Raw genomic sequence first — 27,755 nt, forward strand, 5'->3', positions numbered from 1 at the left:
TTAAAGTGGCACAAAAGTAATAAAGGGCTCTTTTTCTCAACATTTCAACAGTACAGTACCAGAAAAGAAATGCATAATCGATGTCTTGTTTAAGAAAAATAATAAAGGCTATGTACAGATATGCATTACATTGGTGTGATTGAGTCTCTGAATTATATTTGCCTGCTGGGCTGAAGGAATAGTTTTAATTGAAGATTGCCTTAGGAATAGGTGGAGAAGGTTTGAATCCCAGTGTCAAATCTGGTGGTGACTGTGGGCAAGTTACTTATCTCTGTATGTCCCAGATACTAAAATTATACTTACAAAAGGTGTATGTACATTGCTGTGTACTCGGTCAGTTCTATAGTATAAGATACATATTATTGTTGTCATTACTTCCCTGGTGAGATTATGTTTTGTACGAAAACTAGTAAGTACTGTAAATTCAGCACAGAGGAAATAAAAACCTGATTAGTTGTGTATCAAAGTTCTGGGCAAGGAGACATACTGTATGGTCAAATATTAAAGTCTTCCAATTGCAGAACTGGGGCAAAATTTACAGTAGAATTATCTGCTTTTTTTGTGTTAAGCGATACAATAATGGTTTGTTACCAAACTAAAATCTTCAACAATCCTGAAACTTTAGTGATCAAGGCAGGATAGAGTATATGTTACGGCTATACATAACACCGCTCCTCTCTACATCGCTGACTTCATTTTCAAGTACTCTCCCACATGCAGTCTACGCTATGCTCATGATCTTCATCTCTCCAGCTCCCTTATTACTTCCTCTCACTACTGTCTCCATGACTTTTCCGGTGCTGCACCCCAACTCTGCAATTCTCTCCCACTCATGATCAGACTCTCTCCTACAATACATAGAAAAACACACGTTTTCAAGGAGACTTATCCAACATGCTGGCATAAAGTCCTGATGTTGATACCCAATCCCTTGCTGAGAAAGTCACAGACTTGTGGCTCCACTCCCTTACTTTTAGATTGTAAACTCATTGGTGCAGGGACCTCCCTCCTACTGTCTCAGTTTGTCTTAACATATATGTACTCTTTTGTCATACCATGTTATTATCCTCCCTCTCACATTTTACTGCACTGCAGAATATGTTGACGCCATACAAATAAAAGATACAGTAATAAAAAACATAATAAAAAATCTTAAAGCACATGGTCACGTAATAAAGATCCTGAACAAATAATTTTGAAAAACACTTGGACTAAGCTATAATTGTTCTTTGAAATGTCTTAGGTTATTCCAAATACATAGTTATCACTTTAATTTATTGTACACTCCCCTTCTAACAATCCAGCCTATAAGTGTTTAAATATCTGTACAAACCAGTAAACCCCTGACAACTCTGAAAATGCTTGATAAACAGCTTCTGTATACTGTAACCAACCAATCTTGAATCACAATGTATTGTTAGTGGCATGTCTCCAGCTCATTATTCCAGGCATTTGTTACTGCTTAATCAGTTTGAATTTCAGTTATTTCTTATGGGAAATGTTTGCTGTTGTTTAGTTACAAAATTGTCCTTGTGTAGAATGAAACGTTTTTTGGGAAACTCTTTCCTTAAGATTGATGTCTTCTTGTAAGTGCGTGCACAAGAGAAATTATGCCTTCTGAACACAATCTACAAAACGGTGGTGTTGACTGCACTCACTAGAGCACTGGACTCTTTTTTTGAGAGCTCTTTTTGAGAAAGACATACATTTGAATTACAGATCCAGTTAGAGGAGAACGGAAATATAATTTGCACATATCTCATTATTAAAACTACTGTGCTTTCTTGGAATTGCAATTTTATTCTGGAGGACAGAACGCCTAATAAACAGTGTCAGAAATGTTCCAGCTGAAGCCATGAACAACCTGGCTTAAAATAATAAATCCCACAGTTGTCTTTCATTTTAAATGATCTCTGTGAACATGTTAGTACTGTATGTGCATGTCAACTGGACTAATATATCTTTCAACAAAATATCACATGCAATTAGTCCCCAGTTTCTGTCGGTAGATTAGAGGGCAGATTCAGCCAGTCTGAACTTTTATATCCACTGTCTCAAATAATAAAACATCATGTTCTGCAGCTTTCCTTTTTATCTGAGGTGCCAAGTCTCTACAAACCACTTTGAAGCCCAACCCCAAATCCTATATACAGTACATGTTACTGATATCATATCAGTATCTTGCCCTTAAGCAGGTTCTGATCTTTAAAAATAAATACGAGTGTTTTCGGATTCAAATCAGGATTTTCTTAGTCTCTAGCTCAGTGATTCCCAACCTTTTTTGTTTGGAAGAACCCTTGAAGTATTTTGAAAAATCTTGGGAACCCCTATCTGGATGACACATATTCGGTTCCACAGGTGTAAATCAAAAAATGTCACACCTCACGAGCCACCTCTATTTCCCACCCTCTACCCATGTATTTCTCTCCGCTCCGTCTCACTCACTCTCCCCCCCTCCCGTCTCGCATGTATTTATCTCCTCTGCGTCTCACTCTTACTCCCTTTTTTACTCACTCACTCCCACCTCTCTCCTCTCACTCGCCCCTACCTTCCGTCAATCATCCCACTCTCACTCAATCCTCCCTACAAAATACAAACCAAAAAAAACCACCACCCCTAAATACATATACAGTAACCCCAACCCGCAATACATAATAAAAATACCCCGTCCCCGCCAATACATATTAAAAATGCCCCCGCCAATACATATTAAACTTGTAAAGTGAGAAGGTCTGAACTGCTCCAAGGAAAAATGATTCGGGCCTCACGGGTAAAATCATCATCATCCTCATATCTCCCCCAGCACCCATCATCATCATCCTCATATCTCCCCCAGCACCCCTCATCATCATCCTCATATCTCCTCCAGCACCCTCATCATCATCATCCTCATATCTCCCCCAGCCCCCTCATCATTATCATCCTCATATACCCACCCCCTGCATCTCACATCACCCTTCCCCCCTGCATCTCACATCACTTTCCCTCCCTGTATCTTACATCATCCTACGCCACCTTGAATCTCACATCATCTCACCTTTCCTCCCCCCCGCCCCCCATATGCCTACCTCAGGTGGGAGGAGAGGCTGGTATCCTCTGGTTTCCAGCGGAGGAGGAGGCGGTGGCAGACAGCAGAATGGCAGACCAGGCAGGACTGCACACTCTAGCTAGCAGCGGGCACCGGAAGTGCCGGGTCACACTGTTAGAGCGCGCACCCACCTCATAGTCCTGAGAGTGAACGGGCTCTGGGGGGGGGGGGTAGTGTCCGTGGTCCATAGGAGGAACCCTTGAGACTACTTCAAGGAGCCCCACGGAACCCTGGTTGGGAATCACTGCTCTAGGTTCTCCTCAATGGGCAACCTAAAAAAAAATACAATTAAATAAAATCCAATCAATGTCTTTCTTACCTTTGCCGTATTCACCCACGTCCTACTCCGGCACCAACTCTTGGTCCACGATGCAATGATCAACAGCCTGATGCGCAGAAATCCATGGTCCTCTGTTGATTGAAGAGACGTCTCCGGTAAGTTCTTTCATTCTTTTCTTCTGTCTTCTCTTCTTTATAATCCTAGGGGGCCCAGAGATGTTGCCCCGACTGCTTCTTGGGATGAAATGAGACAGGACAGGCCTTATATAAGGCCTGTGATGTCACATTTGAGTGTCAAATGCTATACCCCCAATCCTATTGGTTGGTGTACCATGTGACAGCTTCCATTTTTTTGTAAGGATATGACATCATCTTAAAGGGAGGGAAGGCAGCCAATTAGGTAGTATATGCTTCCCTCGGTTTAAGATGACGTCACTTCTGGAAGAAAATAAAATGGAAGGCATCATATGGTATGCCAACCAATCGGATTGGTAGGTATACCATGTGATGCCTTTCCTTTTTTGGAGTGATGGGATGTCATCAATAATGGAGGCATGTTACCTGATTGGCTATCTTCCCTCCCTTTTTGATGACATCAAAAGGAAAGTTATCACATGGTATATCTACCAATCCGATTGGTAGGTATACCTTGTGATGGCTTCCATTTTTTTTTCATATTAAAGGGAAGGAAGCATATACTACTAAATTGGCTGGCTTCCCTCCCTTTTTGATGATGTCACATCCGTTATAAAATAGAAGCTGTCACATGGTACACCAACCAATCGGATTGGGGGTGCACCCTTTGACATTCAAATGTGACATCACAGGCCTTATATAAGGCCTGTTCCATCTCATTTGAGTCCAAGAAGACGTCGGAGCAACATCGCTGGGCCCCCTTGGATTACAAAGAAGACAAGAAAGAAGAAAAGAAGGAAGAACTCAAGAACTTCTAATTGAAGAGACTTGAACATCTCTTCAATTAACAGAGGTTTCATGGATTTCTGCGCATTATCCTGTTGAGCATTGCGTCGAGGGTCAAGAGTTGATGCTGGAGTAGGAATCGGTGAATCTTGGCAAAGGAAGAAACACATCGATTGTATTTTATTTAACTGCATTATTTTTTTTAGGTTGCCTTTTGACCGTCAATGTGCTTATCTATACTCCTATATCCCTTTCTGGTCACAGTGACAATCAATTCATTTTGGGGCAAATGCTTGTTTATATTTAATTGCTATGTATTGTATTTTTTGTTATGGTTTTTTTTTTTTTTTTTTAAATGTGGACCATTCATTGTCATTGTGGCAATCCATGCCCATACTGTGGGCTTATAGGCAAGTGTACTGTTATGCCAATGTTATTTTATTGTTTTACAAACAAATTGGGAAATGTGCGAATAGCCATTTGTGGCTACTAGTGCCTTTGCCCATTTGTATGTGTGGTGATGGGGGTACAGAGGGGTAAAGGGGGTGGGGGTAGTTGCCCCGGGGGGTTGGATATGCCTCCCGAGTGGGTATCTGGGGGGAGGGGGGTAGTAACCGCTAAGGTATTGAAGGAGTTCACTCCTCCTGCAACCCTCCCAGTAGGCATAAACACCCACCACGGGCCAAATACCACCTTCATTCCCCCCCTCTACCCCAATAAACTGGTATTTAACCCCTTAATTACGTTAGCGTTAGCCGCTATGGTAATGAAGCTGCATGTAAATACGTTTTTATTACATAGGATTGAAGCCGGTATTAATGCGTGTCGGCCCCGAAGACTCCTGGCTTCAATCCGATGCCATAAAAATATAGTTTTCTTCTACGTAACATCGTGGATCCCATCTCGCCAGCCATGAGGTGACGAGATGAGAACCTGCGAGTTGCTTGCGAGGTGCAGCCACGATGTGCTTATCGAAGCTACCTAAATAGTGTGATATCTCAAGAAATGCGAGTTTGAGCATTTTTTGACCAGGAACGCTACCGATCGGGGAGAAGCACTTCTCGAGCGAGTTTGGCAAGTTTTCGAAGCTTTCTGAATAGCTACACTTGCAAACTTGCAAACTGATTCGATGAGTAACTCAATGAGCAATGGTCAATGAGTAACTCAATGAGCAATGGTCGATGAGTAACTTATCGAAGCTACTAGAATAGGCCCCCAGACTCAGATTCTGTTTCAACAATTTGTGTCTGTGTGAGGGTGGCTGCTGGCCTTACATTGTGAAGCTGGCTATGACTACAAATCAATTACACACATATGTTATGGTGACAGAAATCCTATACCATAGAGCAATGACAAAACACACTTATGAGCACTTTTACATGTCTCAGACTGGTCCCCAAACCTACACCCCATAATCACAAGACTTTTTCCTAAAACTCACTCGGAGCACCTCCAGTGGGGCACAATGAAGAACCACTGTTGTCTCTCTCCTAGCAGATATTTACATGTGTTCTTGTGAAATGTTCCCAAGTAGGCGTAGTATTCTGAATTTGTATTCACCTCTGTGTTTTCTCTACCACGCAACATAAAAAATATGTGGTTGGCTGCAGGGAAAAATCAAACTAAACATCTTATGGGATCTGTGCTTTAGCTAAAGCATGTTTATTTTATATCTACTTAGGAGTGGACAGATGAGATTTTCAATCTGGCAACAAACTTGTTGGCACAGAACATGTCCAGGGATGCATTTCTGGAAAAGGCGTAAGTAGCTTCAATATTAATTGCACAGGGTGTTATTTCTCTTTTCTGCGTTATACACTGGCGACACACTTTATTCGAGCTCGGCTAGTCCCACAAATTCGGGTATACCCGGGTGTATTGAGGTTTGTGACTGTTTTCTGCCCGAGTGCATTGAGGTATTTTCCAGGCAGGGATTGAAGCATTTTATTCCCGCTGGCTGCAATACTGCACAGTATATATATATATTCTGCATTAAAATTCATGAATTTATGCCATCTGGTAGACACGCGAAGCATTGCAGCCTATTAAATCCTAATCATTATCATTTAACAGATCAGCCGCCCGTCAGCCAGGCATGAACCCAGGCTGGGAAGGCAAACGCAACGGGGCTTATCAGAGGTGAGGAGCGGCGCATTCCAGGTATCTGCCAGGTACATACTGGGTATTTGCTCGAATAAAGTGTGTCGGTGCAGTACTCATTTCCTTTTTCGTTTGTTAGACATTGTTACCGCGATTGTTTATACAGAAATAGGTTGTGTCTTTTACACACATGGCTTTTCCTCTTGCAACGGTCTGAGAGCAGATGCAATATCAGAAGGGTGATATAAACATCCGAAAGACAGAGGAATATAGACACTTAAGCAGAAAAAGAAAATACTGTTGCTCTGTGGCCTTTTTGTTTTGGAAACCATTGCCTTTTACATGTATGAACAATAAGATTTATATCAATAATTAAACATAATGAGAACACAAACAGTCCTAAGGAGTTTCACTCAATTCAGCTTTAAAGGAGAAATCCAAGCATTATCCTACATGTGGTTTTTTTTTAAATAAATCAGTTCTGTAGTATTAGATAATATTTATATCTTTTTTTTTTTAAATGAACTCAATGCCATTTTTAATGAGTAATCCTTTCATGAGTTTTAATAACTAAATATTTACTAGGAATTACAGCATCTACATTCATACTATATGTCAAGCCCCACTCTTACTGTGCAAAACATTGACTATCCAACATGTTTTTTGTAAATACATCAGTTCTGCAGTATTTGATAATACTGCATTGTGTTTTTTTTTATTCAATTCTTAATGCCATTTTTTATGAGTTTTAATATGCTGAGCATCCTTTGATTTCTATAGCAGGTTTTTAACACACTTCCCCAGCAGTGCAAGATCTTTGTAACACTTTCCTGTTTGTGATAATTGGTTGCCAATATTCCCAGCAGTTTGAACTGCAACAATAGATAATGTTACCTTAGTAATATAAGAATATATTGTAGCTGCTGAGTTTCACTGACTGAAGGATTGATTTAAAACTGAAAGGCAGCTATTTGGTGAACTCTTGGAAGCAGGATTTTGCTGATCGATCACGGGAGAACGAATCGATTGGCAGCTTAGGTAATTCGTTTTCAATAAAAGGTAATCAAAGGCTGCATATATTTAAGGGAAACAATTAAGCTGCTTTTAATTGTCTCTTTAACTGATACTGTAGGTCCAGATGTATTTAATATGTAGTTTTCGCTTTGGTAAAGTCAATTGAAGCAGTCACAAAAGCCAATATGAACAAAAACAGTTATTCTGAGTGCTCTGAATTTATGTTAAATGTGAAGTAAACACGAATGAAAGACAGTCACTATAAAGCCAATACTTAATTCAAGAGTGATAAGCAATTACGGGTAACTCATTAGACATACTTTAAATTGCTGCCCACAACGTGAGATTTGAATACTGGCAAACCTTATCGTGTCCGTGCTTTGTGAGACAGAACTCTGCACTGGGTGTTTCCTTGCCAAGTAACCTGGACAATTTTAGCTGTTTGTGTACTTTAAGGCCGTCAGGCTCTTAAATAAGGTTGGAAAAGCTGGAAGGTCTCTTGGCACATTCTGCAAAAGGAAGTTTGTGGAGAAATTCAGAGTAAATTAATACAAATATAAATCTTTGTAAAATTCCTATTTGTAATTTGTTGTCTTATGTTTTAGAAGTTGTTATTCTTTTGTTCGCTCAGCTTTTCAATAAACTTTGATATTAAAAGTATAGAAAAATTACACTAAATATTACGGTAAATTATGGCAATTTAAGACTTGAGTTAAAAATTAAATGAAAATTAAGTTGAAGTCTCAAACGGTGAGTAATAGGATTTATTACAACACCCTATGGCAGAAAAAATCCTAATTTCTAATTGAATTATTAATGAAATACTGCAACTTTGTCATTTTTATTCATCTGGGTATTTTCCTGTACTGTATGTCGAGTATCTACAAGAAAATGTTGTTTCTCTTATCATACTGTACATACCACTCGTACTATAGTATGAGAATATGCCACTTGGAGATTAATAATCGCACACATTATTGTTTATTGACTTCGGTTTAAACGATTTGAAGGAAAAGAACTGACTTATTCTGACAAAACTGAATAAACTTCCTGCCATTATATTTTGGGCCTGCTTTAAGGTACAGATGTAGCCAACGTTATTTGAGAAGTGGCCATTATTTTGAATCAGCTGATCAAGGAAAAGGGTGGGGCTATCACACTATTTCAACCGCAGGAGCACGCTACTGGTTGCAGTAGCGTTGGCTTCATCTGTCAGAAGAGCCTACCATGCACTGCTGGTGTAAAAAAATGCTATTTCTACTCACAGTAAATTTAGTCTGTCGTATAGACCAGGACATCTCTGGTCAACTGTTTAAGTATTATGGATCAGATCTATGATGAATGATCATGTTGTTTGGTTTTCCTTAGATACACCAAGCTTAAACTGCAAGTCACCCCAGATGGTCGAATTCCTGTTAAAAAGTAAGTCGTACACTTCCTAAGATGAGGAAAGTAACTTTTTCATGGTTGTATGTGCACTGCAAACTGCCTGCCATTCTCCAATAGTACAAAAGAAATTATATAGAATGTTTATACAACTGGGACAACACAGAAGTACCCCCTAACTGTGAAATCTAAACAATGGTGGTAATTCCAGACACTTGTACTACTGATTGAATGCAGAACAACTCATCAAGATCAAGTATATAAAATGTACTGCTGCGATACACTTTATTCGAGCAAATACCCAGTATGTACCTGGCAGATACCTGGAATGCGCCGCTCCTCACCTCTGACAAGCCCTGTTGCATTTGCCTTCCCAGCCATGGTTCATGCCTGGCTGACGGGCGGCTGATCTGTTAAATGATAATGATTAGGATTTAATAGGCTGCAATGCTTCGCGTGTCTACCAGATGGCATAAATTCATGAATTGTAATGCAGTATATATATATATACTGTGCAGTATTGCAGCCAGCGGGAATAAAATGCTTCAATCCCTGCCGGGAAAATAACGCAATGCACTCGGGCAGAAAACAGTCACAAACCTCAATACACCCGAGTATACCCGAATTCGTGGGACTAGCCGAGCTCGAATAAAGTGTGTCGCCAGTGTATAATACAGTACCACCTACTCCTTCTCCCTCCATTGTTACTACATGGAAGAAAGGACCAACACGGCTTCCCATCCTTTTTTTCTTCATATAAAAATGGTATCCCATGAACAACCATTATGCACACACAATACAAGCCAACACACCCTACTTTATTTATTAATAAATCAAACAAACCGCATCGACAAAGCAAAATTAACACAGTAATAATACTCATAAATAACATTAAAGGAAATATAGAAGAAGTCTAATATACAAGTATAATAACAGACCTGGGCAAAATCCCAAATTGACCATGCTATTTCACTGTTGGTGCCATGTAACAAGATCTAATACCCAAACAACAATGATTCACATTGTAAAGAGGTAAATATTATTTAGCCAAATTACAGCATTTTTAGATTTAATAACGGACATATCAATTTTGTTTTCTATACTATACCTAACATGTTTAACAGCTGGATTGTAGTTCAGTGTTGCTGAAATAATTTTTCCTATAGCTTCAGTAAAAAATACTGCTATTCAATGTTAAAAGCAGCAATCAACTACTCAGATTGGGTCCTCCAGAGCTGAATCATGCTATGTTTAAGCCCAGTGGGCCCCCTGTTTCCAGAGATACTGTACTCACCATTTTAGCTTCCTGTGTTTCAGCCCCAGGAACTCATAGATCTCAAAAATATACTGCACTCCTGAGAAAAACAGTGACTCTTTCCCACAAGATGCTCTTTAAAGTGCTCTGGACATGTTTTGTTTTTTGTTAGTTATTCTGGACTAACACTAAGGACCTCAAAATCTCATGACTAGAAGTTAAAATAGAACTGATTTTAGTAGTTTTGCTTTTTTTCTCATCCGTTGCAAGAAAAGAGCAAGTAATACTTTCCGCATTTCCTAGGATAACACTTTTATTTAAAGTGCCCTTTAAAGACCTTTACTGAAAATAGATGCTGTATAAAAGAGTTGTACCACAAAGGCAGTAGTTTACTTTGTTATATACTTGTAACAGCCTCTCTGCATGAACCTGCAGTGTCGATATCATAAGGTTAGAAACATAGAAACACAAATAGATGGCAAATTACAACAACCTGACCCACCTGTGATGTATATTTTACTGACCGCTGTGAAGTTCTGATTCAGGTTTTTTACATTCAGGATAGCGTAGTACAGTATTATATCTCACATCTTTGGCCTAGTTCCACTAAAGTAAAGTCAATTTAAAAAAAGTTGTTGTCAGCCAATTTTATTAGTCAACCAATTTACTAAAGCCATATCACTAGAGGCAAAACAGTAAGAAGGGGCTTTTTTTTACCATGGCATATGCAAATGAGTAATTACTTAAAATTACTTATTCACATGCTATTAACTAGAATATTCCTGGTTTTATCGGATAAATATTGCTAATTCATCTCTTACAACAGGCTGGTGTTAAGCCGACAGTATCTTCCCTATGTATATAATGACCACTGTATTCATAGGCAAGAATACGACTATGCATGTAGAAAAGGTGATACAAATACTGTACATAAAATGAGCTTTGTCACAGGAGAACAGAACTCTTTCACGGGATCAAGGCAGCAGACGGGACAAGGCAGTTCAATAAAGCAGAGAAACTGTACTGCTGCGGCCAAGTTTATTCGAGCATTTGCCCGTTCTTGGCCGCAGCAGTAGCCTGGCGCGCGCCCGAGGGTGATGGGCGCGCGCCGAAGCAGCGGAAGAGCGCCCTCCGATCGGGGCGCTCTCCCTACCGCTGCCGGGTCCGCCGGGTCCCCCGGAACCCCCTGCCGCCGTCCCGCGATCGCGGGACACCAGGGCTCCCTCGGGGAGCCCTGGACGCGCGTGCAGGGGGCGCAGGCTCCCGAAGACGCGTGACCGCGCGTCTGTGACGCGCGGCACGCCGAGGGGCGGCCACTATCAAGCCGGGAAATCTCCCGGCTTGCGGTACCGGCCACACTTTAATAAAGTGTGTCGGTAGTGTACATAATACCGCGCTCCTCCCTATAGAAGTTTGCTGCTGATAAAAAGATAGACCTTACATATAGAAAAACAAAAAGAACGATTACTGCGCTCCTACCAATTAGGCTAGTGAAGGGGGTAGTTGACCTAGGGTGGGTGGTTAGGTCTGTGGGTTTGTAGTGGGAGGGGTTAACCCCTTCATTAGCATAGCGGTTGCTACCGCTAAGGTAATGAAGGGGTTAAACCATCCCGCAACTTTCTACTTTTTTTCTTCTACCCCCAATAAACCAAGTAGTCTGGCTTAACCCCTTCATTGCCTTAGCGGTTAGCTGCTAAAGTAATGAAGCTGCTTTTATTTTAATAATACAATATTGTAGCAGGGGGTCTCTGGAGCAGAACCGCATTGATTTTTGTCCGGGCACCCCTTGCTTCCCAAGTTACAGGCCCCAGTATGGGGTTCCGGTATCCCCCGGCTTTGCTTAAATCTCCCGATCCCATGGGCCGGAACGCGGGAGAATGTAAACATGGCCGCTTGGATACCTGCACCCCATAACGGGGCCCGTAACTCGGGAAGCAGGGTACCTGAAATTAATGCGGTTCTGCTCCGGAGACCCCCTGCTCAATAATATGATATTAAAATAAAATTAAAGCCCCGCGATCGCCTGTTAGGCTAAGGCCCCACTCCCTCAGTTTGCGCGCCCGCACTGCCGACAGGCGGGGCGCTGACAGACACAGACCGCGATATGCGGTCTGTAGGGAGCCAGGAGCCGGAGCAGGAAGGAGGGAGGCGGGAGTGGGAGGGAGGGGGGCGGGAGTGGGAGGGAGGGGGGCGGGAGTGGGAGGGAGGGGGGCGGGAGTGGGAGGGAGGGGGGCTGGATCTGATCGTGGTGCCGTCCACCCCCCCCACACACATACACACACACACACATACATACACACACACACATACATACATACACACACACACACACACACACACACACACACACACACACACACACACACACACACACACACACACACATATACATATACACATACATACACACACATACATACATATACACACACACACACACTTTAACCTGCAGCTCCTTCCCTGCTCCCCGCCCAAGGCACCTCCTATCTAGCTCCTTCCCTCCCCTCCTCCCCATTGGCTGACTCGCATACCATGTGACGTGTCACCGCACGGGAACACAATTCTCTGGTATCCCCTGCTGGCTGACGCGTCACAGTACGTAGTCAGTTGGCAGTGAGGAGGGACTGGGACCGGATCGTGAGGCTAAACAGCAATAGTGAGTTGCACTCACACGTCCGCCCGCACCACCGGGCGCAGCGGGTCCCAGCCTTAAGATGCACACAGGGAGAGTGACTGATTCAGTCTATCACTTACTGCGCATCTCTTACAGATAGGTGGAACCGGGTAAGATTCACACATCACGAGGGACCCCCGCTTTGTTAATCCCTACCTGCACTGCACGGTGCGGCTTGCGTTCAACCGCGGGCAGCGACAGGCAGAAGCGACAGAATTGGATACTGCACCTGTTTGTTAACCCTTTCAGTGCTGGAATGCATTAGTAGCCTCGATCATCAAAGCGGTTAAATACCTTTCTGCCAAAAAGGTTTTCTATAAAAATGCCATTACTGTACATAACTTTATGGTAGAAAATGTTTAATCTCCCATCCATCCACAACTACAGTATATCATAATTGTATCACTAGGGATATGTAATAATGAGTTAACTCACATTTCATGCATGCAAATGAGAGGAACATCGCTACCCATTTATCAAGAAATAATTTTTATTAAATAGTGTGGTCATTCTAAAAAAGATTTTTTTTTGCCAAAATTAAATGCAGCTATATTAACCTTTAGTGAATCTAGGCTTTTGAATCCTTTTACTAAACTACCCTCCACCACCTCTGTTTGGAGCTGGACACGGTGATGTCCTTTAATCTTAGTTTTATTTATTTATCTTATTTTTGTAATATTGTTTGAATGTAATATTTCAAAAAGGTTATCAAATGTTATACTGTTATTTGCAAAATGGTATAAAACGTAGAAAGTTGCAAGTTTATTTTTTTTTAAAAAGAGCAAGAAATCGATGGGGTGCAGGGAGAGCAAGGAATAGATGGCGAGAGGGAGAGTAAGGAATAGATGGGGAGAGGGAGAGCAAGGAATAGATGGGGCGGGAGAGCTAGGAATAGATGGGGAGAGCTAGGAATAGATGGGAACGGGGAAAGCTAGGAATAAATGGGGAGGGGAAAGCAAGGAATAGATGGGGAGGGGGAGAGCTAGGAATAGATGGTGAGGGGAAAGCAAAGAATAGATGGGGAGAGAGAGAATTGGGGTAGGCGATAGATAATGGGGGAGGGGTTAGAGAGAATGAGGTAAAAAGAATGGGGGAGGGGAGAGAGATTGAGGGGACGGGAAGAGAGAATGGAGGCATGGGGGAGAAGGAATGGGGGGAGTGGAGAGAAAATGGGGCAATGAATGGGGAGTGTGTGTGGGGGAGAGAGGGGATTGTGTAAGGGTCGGAGAAAGTTCAACCAACATACAAAATATTCACAAATACAGTTAAAAATTGCAGTATTGTTTTGCCTTGGTTCTATAAATTGGGGGGGGGGGAGAGGGGACGCAGTTGGTGGAACTGCTCCAAGCCGCAAAAATACACTCTGCTGAAGTGTATTTCTACTGTTTTAGAATTTGGCACATAAAGCGGTTGTGTTCTGCGCTTAAAAACAGGCTTTCTCCACCTTTAAAGTGTCAGAGAAATTGAACGCAGGAAATCATAAAGAAAAGCAAGCTGAACATTTTTCAATACATAGAACTGCACCAATATGCATATGTAACTCTGCCCTAACTCCTCCCACTTGCTCTATAAATGCTTCAACTCATTGCAGAATTTGCACCAACATTTTTCCTTTGATACATAGAACTTGTCACGTACGGCACACTTTTGAGCACATGACCGGCATATGGGACAAGGGTTCATACAAATGAATTCAGCGGATTCATTTTTCTCCATGCATGGACCTCCAAATGAATAATACCTCCCCTCAATCTGTCCCAATATACCATCTGTCACGATCAGCACACGTGAGCATGTGACATATGTGCAACCAGGGTTAATACACACAGCCAACTCGCTGCCCCACCTTTCCCCTTCACAAGGTAATTCAAATGAATTAATATTTATCCTCACTCCGTTACAGTATATATTGTATATTTAATCTGCCACCACCAAAGATAATGCAAAAACTATATTTGCCATAGTCTTCAGTCCCTGTTTACTAAAGTATGTAATGGGCGAGCTTGGGGGTATTTTTATATGTGGAGATGGTGGGTTGGTCAGCGCACGGGATTTTGCTCACAGGATGAAATGAGAGGATAAGGAACACGTGATTAGTGTTTAGATAGGCAAACAGTACATTATGCAGTAATAAAATGTTGTTACCTAAAATATTTAATAAAATAAAATTTAAATAAAATGCTTGAATAGATAGCTAGAATAAAAACTTTTCCATAAGTTAAAAAATGGGGATCTGTTATTTTACATTTTTTATATGTATTGGGGAGCTTGGGGGAATTTTTATATGTATTGGGGGGCTTGGGGATATTTTTATATGGGTTAGGGTATTTTTTATATTATTGGGGAGGGTTGTTTTTTTATATGAAGTGTATGTGTGTGCGCGTGCGCGCGCGTGTGTATATATGTATTATATGTGTATGTATGTATGCATGTATGGGGGGTTATACGTATTGTTTTTTTTATATATGTACCTTTATTAGGTAGGTGGGTTTTTTGTATGCATTTGGGGGGGTGGGGGAGGTTGTATATATTTGGGGGGTGGGGATTTTTTTGTATGTTTTTGGGGGTGGGAAGTTTTTTGCATTGGGGTGGGAAGTTTTTTTGTATATATCTTGTGGGGGGAATTGTGTGAGGGGGAGGGAATGAGTGAGCGTGTGGTAATTGACTTGACGGAGGGAGAGGAGAGAGGGGGTGAGTGAGGAAAAGAGGGAGAAAGAGTGAGTGCAGGGGAGAAAAATACATGTGAGGCGGTAGAATGAGAGGGGGGTGAGACGGAAGGGAGAGAAATACATGAGGGGAGGGGAAGAGAGGGGGCTCGTGAGGTGTGAAATGGTGGGGGGGGGGGGGCAGTTCGCAAAACCACTGACACGGGGGGGGGGGGGGTGCCTGCTTAAAATGTTTGTCCTGGGCCCCACAATTTCTGTTGGCGGCCCTGGCAATACTGTATGTTTTACTACCTAAAGAAGCCTCCTCTTTTGCTTGCAACCTGCACTATATCTATAAGCAACTCCATTTGTGTGTTTAGTAACATTGGTTGGACACAAATCACCTCAAATATAGCACTTTGAGATGGTTTACATTTAGCACCGTTTATTAACTAAATTAGGTCATCAAGAGCATGTTAGATTAGAAATTTTACAAACTGGAGCAACTTTATAATAGGTATAAGTTACCAATAATGTTAGTTTTTAAATCTTCCAGTAACCCAGAGTGTAATGCAATGTAATGCAATTTCAATGTGCTGCTGGCCCTTATGGCAGTGAAATAAAAATGATATGTGCCTGTATTCATTTAATTGGTGCATTTTTAGGTTCCAAAAATCTACTTCTGCTAAGACAATCTAGGAAAGCAATAGAAAACTAACATAAAACGTTAATTCTGACGGACAAACTCACCTCTCTGGAAACCTTCAAAACTGGGAGGATAGAAGAGTGTGTTTCCTTTTATTATAATAAAATAAAGGTATAGTTCTCTGGATAAGGACCTTAGCTGAATCTTTGACATTGGTAGCTTTACAGAATAAGGCCAGGGCGAGCGACCGTGCGTGTGATGTCATGCGCACCTTAGCTGCAGCGATTTGTGGCCTGGCTAGATGCAATGGGGAGGCATATCTCCTGGGGCGTGCCGAGGCGTGGCCATGACGACACGGGAGTTGGTTCACCCTCATTGGGCGAACCGCTCACGTGACTCGGCTGTCGCACTGCAGAATCAAATGTATTTGATTCTTTGTGCGCTGCGCGCCCCATTGCACTGGCGCATATGCGCACACACGCAGTCTGGCCGCGATCATTGCATTAAGCATTTTGATCTCACCGGGCATGCGGTCGCGCTAACCATGGACGCGGCATAAGAATACACAATATAAACCAGGCTTTGCTGTGTAATGCAGTAGATTGAAGCTCTTGGCAAATATAAAAATTAATGGAAAGGAAAAAGAGTCATATATAGGCTCATTTGATTGTAATTACCCAGAATCCTCACCTGCAGTTCAATTACTGTATCGAGAAATGCGACAATAGGGTGAAACAGGCTTTGGGAGTTTGTAGGAGACGTACTGTAAAGGTAATCATGCATTTCCTTTCTCATAAACAATTAACCTTAAATTCGATACTGCTGTCTTTTCTCCAGATGAAGTTGCTGATAGTGTGTAATTTGTCTGCACTGTTTGATTAAAGATTTCTAAAAAAAAAAAAAGTTCACGGAAAAATAAAATTAAAAGATAAAAAAAATACAAAGAAGTTGCATTAGAAATAAAAATACTATTTCTGGAACATTAATTGATAAAGGAACAACATTGTGCGGTTGTAACTGACCTTTGTAGTGTCCTTCTGTTATCAGAGAGATAAACATCTGCAATTTTCAACAGTCACAAAAAGCTGTATGGATTAAGGGATTCATTCTTTTCCAAGACATTTAAACACTAATTTGATTAGAAGGTCCATTGCTCTTGAGTATAGGAAATGTTTAGAAACCCTATGAGATGAACAATGTAATTCTCTTTTTAGTGATATACTGTAGGGTATGGACCTTAGTGACCTTTTCATCTCTAGTATATTATTGCTACTGAACCTCAACGAAAATAATGTGCCTGCTCCAAGTAGCAGACACAATAATAACAATGTGGGGTTTTGAAAGTCCTTTCACAAAGGTGTACAGTATATACTGTGCAGATTGAGAAGCCTTTATTGCTGCGGAATGCATCAGCGTTGCACAACGTGCACCACTGAACAGCAGGAGCAGTCTCCGCCACCATTCTAAATGGATTAGCTATGTGCAACAAAAGGGCCAGGGCTGGCGTGCTGTTGCACCGCTGGTGCACACCATAGGTACAATAATGCCTGCTAATCTGTAAATATGTAATCACAACACTCATTGACAGAAAAGCCAAATGTAGTAGACACTACATCACTGGTCTTTACAGCAGCACATATGGTTGACTAAAGCAAATTCTTCTAATTGGCAATAAACTTTGAGTGCTTGAAGGAAATATCTGTCTATTGAATCAACTGCGTATGAAGTTATTATTAGCCTTCATTCAAGGAACATGCAGACTGGACAAAAGAACAATGTACCTGTGCAGCAGGTTATCTATTATGTGAATAGACCTATAATGAATGGTTTAAAGCAGTGATCCTCAACTCTACTCCACAAGGACCCCTAACAGGCCAGGTTTTAAGGACATTGCTGCCTGAGCCTGGGGATTTAATCAAAATGATTGAGCCTTTGATTGAGACATCTGTGTTTATGTGAGGATAACAAAGAAAGGGGACACTCGGGCACATATGGAATGAATTGAAGTTAGTGGAGTACCAAGTTTCCTCAGATAAGCAAAAAAAAAAAAAACAAAGTAAGTATATTAAACAGATTTTTTTAATTAAAATATACTAAAATTAACACAAAAAGAACTCACAAATAGGGAAGTAATCAAACAGAAATGCCTGTGACTTAATTGAGCTTAACCCCTCATTAATGCATGCATATCACAATAAAATATAGCTCAATTGGAATTGGGTCTCATGAGACAAGACCCTTTCCGATATTGCAACTTATTGCAATATTGCAACAATTTTGCCTCAAATCATACCAGCAAAAACAATAAACAAAAATATTGGACCACAATAGCACCCCTACAAGATGTGTTCTCCTGTGTTTAGAGATTGCAATATTGCACTCCGTGTTAGATGTTGGTATACAAAGTAGCTGGGACTCAATGGTCTGAAATTCCTTATGTATGAACCTCTTGCGGTCAGTCGCAGGAATATATAAAGTCCTGTGGAGGTAATTGAAATGCCGGAATAGTTGCAGCAATAAAGGTTGTGATAAGCTGTTGTATAAGAAATGGATGACAATACAGAGTAGGCAATATTGTTGCTCCTTAGGGAAAATAGGGTGAGTTTTACCGTCGGTACCAATTTATACACAGATTCTGCTTCACAGATTTTTAACAATGGAGGCATCAACCTCCTCTGTTGGTTCTAGTCCGCCGATTTTACAATGGAGTCTGCTTGTGGTGTCTGCAGGTTTTTCCAAGTGTGATATTACTCTGTGTATGGTTACCTTTTTTCTCCTCGGCGTTGATGCTGTAGTTGATGTGTACTAACACCATAGTAGTCTCCCGCAGCTGCCACTTAGTTCTCCATTACTGCTGACACCCTTTATCCGTCTGTGACCAGATTTGCCTCCGACAATATTCTTAGGCTCCTTGCTGGGAAAATTGTGTTCGGCGCCTAGCGCTGATCTAGCACTGATACACCGAGCAGGTGAGGCACCTTCTACTTGGGGATTTGTTCAAGCACCACACTGGAACAGGCAAGAGATACTCCTGGTCCCTCATGCTGCCAGCACTGATACACCAGGCTTCTCCACCTCGGTGATCAATTTGGGCGCCAAGGGTAAACAAGCTGATCAGTAGATGCAATACGGGTGCTCATGGGTCCGTCAGTCACAGGTGTTCCACCCTATTATGTGAGGATAGCCTTAAAACCTGGACTGTTAGGGGTCCTTGAGTACTGGAGTTGGGAACCAATGGTGTAGACCAGGATTGGCCAACTCCAGTCCTCAATGGCCACCAATGGGTCAGGTTTTCAGGATATCCCTGCTTCAGCACAGGTGGCTCAATCAGTGTCTCAGTCAATGACTGAGCAACTTATTGAGTCACTTGTGCTGAAGCAAGAATATTCTGAAAACCTGACCCATTGGAGGCCCTTGAGGACTGGAGTTGACCACTCCTGGTCTAGACGGCATCAAGGCCTCTTAAAGAATTACAGAAATAAAGTCTTGGCACAACCAATGGCAGAACCGATACTTGATAAGTATATTTGGTTAGTGACTAGATAGCAACAACTGATGATCAGTGTTATCAAATACAATTGACAGGTGTAAAGAATCAGTATTACATTTTTATGGTTTACGCAGGAGAAAATACAAGTAATTTTATACTGCTTAAAGAGCCATTTAAATTAGGTTGCCAATTCTAAATCCCGATTGTTGAATGAGAAAATAGCAAGGTACGGTAAGCTCCCACAGAACTGCAAAAACATTATCCAGTGTTTGCTAAATTAAAGGCAGGAATTAAATAGGTCTATAATTAAAAAGAAGATTATCAGTTGGGAATATACCACCAAGGACAAATTCAAAATACAACGTATGTAGAATAAAAGGAAGGAGAAAACGTATCAAGCAAATCAGATCATACCAGACGCTGGCAATTTTAGTAGGTCACAAAAATAAAATAATTATACAACAAAATCTGAGAGACTCAAGAAGCAGTAGAGATCAACAGCATACAGGTAATACGTCTGACTGATAATTAGTAATGAAGACAAAGGTGCGAGCGCAAAATACTGTGTATTATAAAAACAGAAAAAATATAAATAAAAGATAAACAATACTGTCCTGTAATGGGTGCTGCAACTTGGGTGGATTCGGTCCAATCCACTATAGGAGTAGCAGTAGAAGGGTCAAATGTGCACTCTCATCCAGGTACATAGAAAATAAACAGAAACAACACCAAAAATTCTCCTTGAAGAAGTCTCAACGCCGAAAGGCGTAGGGTTATACTCACAGGCGCAGTGAAGCTACTGAAGCAGTGGGATTGTGGCAGAATACCGTGGATGCTAAAAGAAGCCCCCTACAATACAGTGACTGGGTGTGGAAGGCCACCATGAGGGTTGCTGCATAAGAAAAGGGTTTCTTTCCTGAACTTTTCTACTACATGACCCAGGGGGGTCCCATTGCTGATTTTGGCTCACTTGCCTGTGAGTGTTTATGTTTTTAATACTACAGTACTTGTTATAAAGATTGTCTACATTATGCTGTTGTCCTCTCCTTGTCTTTCCTGGGAGTAACCAGTCGCATCAAGAGTATCCCGTGTTTCCAGGAGAAACAAACCTGTTGCTGAGTTGGTTACTCCATAGCAACCCAAATGTCTATATCGCTTACATAAAATGTGAGTGAAACTACTACTATTTCCTATTCCAAAAAATGTCATCATCATACAGTATTGCACTATTTTTGGTGTTTTTCTGTTTATTTTCTATATACAGTACCTGGATGAGTGCGAGATCCTTCTACTGCTACTGATAATTATTAATGGAAGTAGAGGATTGAGAAAAAGATTGAGAAAAATGGGAAAACGATAAACGTGTTATAGCACTGTGTTACATTCTATGGCCTAAAATTACAAAAAATTGGTACATTTACAAAAACATGGCATTATCGGTGCTTGGTGCCTCTTTGGTGTAAAAGGGGAGGCTGGATTTCTAGGACTATATACATACTTTAGTAGACCTCAGTGGTCATCTTACCATGGGTTGACCTTGACTAGATGGCCATTTGTGGGTACTAAGAGGTTTGTATTAACACATATGTATATATTCATTTTTAAACATTTATTTGTAGGGTGTTTATGTTGTATGTTAACCCCTTTGGTGCCTGAAAGAAATCCAATGCAATGAATTGTTAGCCTCTGACATGAAATTAGTTCAATATTTTCTGCCATGGGGTTTTGTAAGAAATCCTGTGGCATAACAGTATTGTATTTAAATGTGGATTTTTGACTACCATAGTTTTCCTGCATTATAGTCTAACAACCATATGGAAATGATGTAAAGAACACATGGTTATCATGCATATATTATTCTTAGTGAAGATGACATTAAATCGGAAAAAATATTATATGTTAGTTTTTTCATAACACCGAATAATAGATTTAACAAGCCTTAGTGAGTCTAGACCTATGAACCATACTGTAAAACCATTTACAGATCTCATAATCTTTAGTGGAAATACCGGTATTAAAAATGCGAGATTATTATATTGCGCCCTTCTCTCAGGTGACTAAGCAAGAAGGCACTGCCTACAACTTCTGCACAAGTTGTATTTTAGATGTCCACTTTTTACTTAGAATATAAATGAGAAAGCTTCTTTAAGTAGGCTATTAAAGGTTACCAATGCAGGAGATTATAAAGAAGACTTACAGTACTAGACTTAACATCACATTTCTGTTTTTTAAGGATTAAAGGATTTGCATGTCATTAATTTTCCTTCATGCATCAGATACAACAGCACCCTCATAGAAAACCAATCTCCGGTTACTGTACTGTATATGGTTGTGTTCCATTCCTGGGCTCACTTTGGGGTGCAGTTGTCGGGGGGGGGGAAAATGGCGATGCATATCTTACCTTTGTTAATATAACTGTAGCCTGGAGCTCCCGTGGCTCCTGGAGACCCCCCTCCCCTTGAGCAGCTCGGTCGCGGGTGCCGACAGACCCGACGGCTGCTTCCAAGGGTGGGGGCTGGAGCAGGGAGCAGCGCGGCTTCTCCTGCCTGCGGCCGGTTGCCGGGGACGCGATCGGGCGGTTGCTAAGGCCGCGATCGCGTCTCTAAGGTCCCGGCGGCCGGCCAAGCAGGGCGCCGCCATTGAGGATACTGTTGCGCATGCGCAGGGATGCGTAGGCGCAGGGACAGCCCCCGAGACAGGGATAGCTCGCGCGAGAGCAGGGAGAGCTGAGGGAAGGTCGAGGCAGCCCGGGAAAGCTTGCGCAAGCGCAGTGAAGGTAGGGAAAAGCCCGCGAACCCCTAGCCTACCAGGGAAGGCTCTGAGCTGGGACTACATATCCCCAGAGCCTTTGCGAGCCCCATGTGACCCCAGGGAGCCAATAGGGCTTAGGAGACCCCTGAGAAAAGAGATACATTTGGCGGGCTTGCAGCACGTTAGATCAGTCAGAGACCGGAGCAGCCCAGGGAAGGAGGTAGGGTAGTACTAGGCCAGCACCCCCAGGGCTCGAGATAGCTCAGCTCCCCAGTAAGGTGAGTGTTGCCAGGGGCAGCCCTCGGGTTAGGGACCCTGCCACTTACATTAGTGGGAGCTGTAGGGAAGTAAGGTGCGGGGAGCGAGAGCAGCTCCTGCACCCCATAGGTACCCACACCCCAGGTAGGCCCCAACTCCCCACTAGGTTAGTGGGTAATTGCTGAGGGAGGCCCAAGATAGGGACGCTGCCCTTAGTGTAGTGCTGCATTGTCAGAGTCACGGCTGTCAGTGCCGTGAGGTCTGACAGGCAGGCACCTTGTTGCGCAGCACGTTGACTGCCAACCTCCAGTGAGCTACAGCTTGCTGCTGTAGGCGCTGGGACTAGTCAGAGAGTAGTGGGTCTGGAGAAGGGCTATAGCTGTTCTAGTCACCTTGAGGTAGCGCTAGGGGTAGGATGCCTGAAGGGATAAACTGGTAACTGAGAGCAGGAATTCTGGAGAGGATCTGCACTAGGCTAGCCAACAGTAGGTAGACGCCCAAGTACTGCATGGAAGAGTACTCTAGTCCATTCCAGATCACTTACCGAAGGGACTTGGGTAGTTGGGGGAGTGGGACAGGTCATTACCCCTGCAGGCCCTAGGAGTTCCCCAAGCCACTACAGGTTGCTGTACTACAGGGACAGGCCCTAGGTTAGGGTTCCTGTCACGTTAGTACCATTTAGATTAGACAGGGACACAGCAGACGCTGCGGTTCCTGTGAAGCGGTCCGCACGTGCAAGGAGTTCGGTTGGATCAGACGGATTCATCACACGTCTGACCCTTTGAGAAGTTTGTTGCTGACCCGAGCACCGGAGTGCTCGGCAGGTATTATACCATCACATGTGCACCAACAGGCCTAGAGGTTCTTAGTGACTGCGCAGTCACCCATTGACTATCTCTGTAGGAGTACGGGACATTGGGTGGGGTTCTTGGGACACTGGGTGGGATCACCTAGTGTTTGGGAATCGTCCTGCGAGACGTCACTGTTAGTGTCTCACCGTGAGAGAGACACAGGTTATCATTATTATTCGTTAGTAAAGTCCTTAGTTATATAAATCACTGTGTATGGTATTATTGATTGTCCTGCGAGGAACCACTCCCCCTCTGGTGGGAGCCATCGCAGGTGGAGGCGCTGAATTGAGTAAGTGGTTACCCCTAGTATAATTGCCCCAGGTTCCCCGTGGCGGAAGCTCAGCCCTCCTGCGAGCCAACAGGTAACGCACCACACCTATGGTAACACCGTATGTTCCTTGCACCCCCCACTATATCTGCGATTGGGGGGGGGAATACCCGTTACATTTGGAGGCGCTGCTGAGATAGACCTGGGGTGCCCTGTTTTCATTTTTTCCAAATTGGCCAATTTAGATTTTTTCACCATGTTTGGGCCTGCAAGCCATGAGGCCCACGAACGAACCAAGAGGACAGAAGTATCCCCGCGACATGTGCTAGTAGTAGGGGATGTTCCCAGTAGTGCCGTGAAGTTGAGGGAAATTTGTGAGGCTCTAGGGAGACTCCTGGGCATAGACCAAGGGTGGAAGAGGATAGAGCACCGGTACGACCCCACTGACCAGTGTTGTAGACTATGGCTAGTAACGGATCAGGAAATATGCCAGGAAAATGTCCCTCTGACCTTGCATTTCCCAGAGGCCCCACCAGAAGGCTACCCTCTTGCATACTCAGAGAGCCTTAGTGAGATTACCAGAACTGTGATCAAAATGGAGGCTCCCTCATCAAGGGAGTCACACCTAAAATGGCGTCTCCCGCCAAAGCAGGAGAGCACATGTGCTGCTGACTGCAAGCCTGCACCAAATTGTGTTGCAGAAATCCGTCCGGGACTGGCGGGAAAACCAGAGCTCCGCCCCCGCAATGTGAGTGACTCAGTGATAGAGCGAGCCCCTCCTTTACATTCCACCAGGGGGAGCAAGCTCAGTGAACAGCGATCAGCAACTGCTGTTCCCATTAAAAACAGTACAGAGTGCAGAGAAATACACCCTCATTTATATGGAGCATGGCGGTCTAAAGGAGGGAAAATATCCTTTCTGGTGTGCCCGTGCCTACAAAAGGACTTGAGTCTATCTGGTGGTATGGACTTTAACCATTTTAGGCTACCAATAGAATATCGGGTGGCCGTGGTGGAGGACGAGGGGTGTATACGATGTGTTTGTAATCAGTGTGACTTCCCAGGTGGCAAACAGACCTGGGGCCCCAAGTGTGCCAGCTGCGGGGCACAGTTTCTAAAGCCTGTGCTGCTGCAGTCTACAGTCCCAGATCCCAAGCAGGAATCTCAGATGGCAGAACACAGAGATGAAGATGCTGTTACTTGCTCTACCTCAACCACGGAGGTGGAGGAGCTGACAGACAAGGCTGCCCTGGTTCCCTGTTGCAACCAAGCGGGAAGAACTGAGGCCCAGCCAGCTACGGAAAAGGACGAACCATCGGTGGCGATGCGCCTACCGGCGAACCACCCCAGCAGTGAGACAGAGGAATCACAGGGGGAGGTGTTCCCCCTAGAAGAAAGCTGTTCCGCCATGCGAGTGGACCAGTATCTACCACCTACCGTTCAGTTGAAGAGAACAGTCAGCTCTGTCGTGGTGTCAGGTGAAGCACCGCAGATACCTGACAGTGTTCCACAAGAAGAGAAAACCATTGCAAGCCAGCAGAGTGGTAAGGAACCCCCTTGCCCCCCACAGGCTCCGATGGAGGTGGCCGTGAAAAAGGTCAGAGTTACGGCTCCTGAACCGAGTGTGAGCCCGTGCGCTCCGACTCAAATGGTCCCAGGACCGGGATCCAACGCTCCCGAGTTTCAAGCCAGTAAGTGGACTGTCCCAGAAGTGCCGGGGACAGGTCCCGATACAGCCGAGGTGGGAACTGACAGCGTCCCCGAGGACCTGTTGGCTACCGTGAATCACCACAGTGGTAAGGTATCTACCCTTTACCCCCTGCCAGGTGAAACAGAGACTTTGAGGAAAGAGACATTGTCCATTGCTCGCTTCCCAGCGGAAGCCTCGCAAGTACGTAGGGACAAGGACTGTGTGGCGAGGGATTTAGTAAAAATTGCCTCCCTTAAGCCCAAAAGGGAGCGTGCCATTCGCCAAGTAGTGGACCGCGGAAAAGGTCCTGGCCGCCTGGTCTACCGCATCCATGCCACGGGTGACCGGGTAAAGGTCTGCTTCAGAGACATGGTGCTACTCCTTCCACCAGGGGGAGGAAGTAGCGAGGAACCAGTGACTGTTGCCCTCCGGTGTGCTCTTCAAGAAATTTTTCTGGGGGAGGCTCACGGACGCAAAAGTGAGGTACCCCCACTTGATCAGTTAGGGGCACCCCACGAATGGTCTCAGCAAACAGCTGACGCTCAGCTGGCCTCGGGTATGGTATGTGAACTGTATTGTAACCTGATGTCTAAAGTCACCAGTGATAGGTTGTACATATGCCCTGCATTTTCATTGTATAACTGTGTACCAGGTTATGTCTGCCATCCAAGCGAGGTCGTTGGAGTTTCACCAGGGGGAGAGTGTAGCCTGGAGCTCCCGTGGCTCCTGGAGACCCCCCTCCCCTTGAGCAGCTCGGTCGCGGGTGCCGACAGACCCGACGGCTGCTTCCAAGGGTGGGGGCTGGAGCAGGGAGCAGCGCGGCTTCTCCTGCCTGCGGCCGGTTGCCGGGGACGCGATCGGGCGGTTGCTAAGGCCGCGATCGCGTCTCTAAGGTCCCGGCGGCCGGCCAAGCAGGGCGCCGCCATTGAGGATACTGTTGCGCATGCGCAGGGATGCGTAGGCGCAGGGACAGCCCCCGAGACAGGGATAGCTCGCGCGAGAGCAGGGAGAGCTGAGGGAAGGTCGAGGCAGCCCGGGAAAGCTTGCGCAAGCGCAGTGAAGGTAGGGAAAAGCCCGCGAACCCCTAGCCTACCAGGGAAGGCTCTGAGCTGGGACTACATATCCCCAGAGCCTTTGCGAGCCCCATGTGACCCCAGGGAGCCAATAGGGCTTAGGAGACCCCTGAGAAAAGAGATACATTTGGCGGGCTTGCAGCACGTTAGATCAGTCAGAGACCGGAGCAGCCCAGGGAAGGAGGTAGGGTACAGGAGTCAGGGACTCCCTGTACTAGGCCAGCACCCCCAGGGCTCGAGATAGCTCAGCTCCCCAGTAAGGTGAGTGTTGCCAGGGGCAGCCCTCGGGTTAGGGACCCTGCCACTTACATTAGTGGGAGCTGTAGGGAAGTAAGGTGCGGGGAGCGAGAGCAGCTCCTGCACCCCATAGGTACCCACACCCCAGGTAGGCCCCAACTCCCCACTAGGTTAGTGGGTAATTGCTGAGGGAGGCCCAAGATAGGGACGCTGCCCTTAGTGTAGTGCTGCATTGTCAGAGTCACGGCTGTCAGTGCCGTGAGGTCTGACAGGCAGGCACCTTGTTGCGCAGCACGTTGACTGCCAACCTCCAGTGAGCTACAGCTTGCTGCTGTAGGCGCTGGGACTAGTCAGAGAGTAGTGGGTCTGGAGAAGGGCTATAGCTGTTCTAGTCACCTTGAGGTAGCGCTAGGGGTAGGATGCCTGAAGGGATAAACTGGTAACTGAGAGCAGGAATTCTGGAGAGGATCTGCACTAGGCTAGCCAACAGTAGGTAGACGCCCAAGTACTGCATGGAAGAGTACTCTAGTCCATTCCAGATCACTTACCGAAGGGACTTGGGTAGTTGGGGGAGTGGGACAGGTCATTACCCCTGCAGGCCCTAGGAGTTCCCCAAGCCACTACAGGTTGCTGTACTACAGGGACAGGCCCTAGGTTAGGGTTCCTGTCACGTTAGTACCATTTAGATTAGACAGGGACACAGCAGACGCTGCGGTTCCTGTGAAGCGGTCCGCACGTGCAAGGAGTTCGGTTGGATCAGACGGATTCATCACACGTCTGACCCTTTGAGAAGTTTGTTGCTGACCCGAGCACCGGAGTGCTCGGCAGGTATTATACCATCACATGTGCACCAACAGGCCTAGAGGTTCTTAGTGACTGCGCAGTCACCCATTGACTATCTCTGTAGGAGTACGGGACATTGGGTGGGGTTCTTGGGACACTGGGTGGGATCACCTAGTGTTTGGGAATCGTCCTGCGAGACGTCACTGTTAGTGTCTCACCGTGAGAGAGACACAGGTTATCATTATTATTCGTTAGTAAAGTCCTTAGTTATATAAATCACTGTGTATGGTATTATTGATTGTCCTGCGAGGAACCACTCCCCCTCTGGTGGGAGCCATCGCAGGTG

At 44.3% G+C, this 27,755-nt stretch overlaps 1 protein-coding gene across 2 annotated transcripts in view; it reads left to right on the top strand.

The window, feature by feature from the left end:
* PLCB1 (phospholipase C beta 1) overlaps positions 1–27,755 on the top strand; it is an 810,170-nt gene that overhangs the window by 476,421 nt on the left and 305,994 nt on the right. For both annotated transcript variants that reach the window (XM_075596018.1, XM_075596020.1), the window contains exons 5-6: positions 5,970–6,049; positions 8,771–8,824. In XM_075596018.1, coding sequence (XP_075452133.1) covers positions 5,970–6,049; positions 8,771–8,824 — 134 coding nt within the window. The remainder of the gene's footprint in view (positions 1–5,969; positions 6,050–8,770; positions 8,825–27,755) is intronic.

This window comes from Ascaphus truei, chromosome 4 (assembly GCF_040206685.1).
Source record: "Ascaphus truei isolate aAscTru1 chromosome 4, aAscTru1.hap1, whole genome shotgun sequence".
Lineage (NCBI taxonomy): Eukaryota > Metazoa > Chordata > Amphibia > Anura > Ascaphidae > Ascaphus > Ascaphus truei.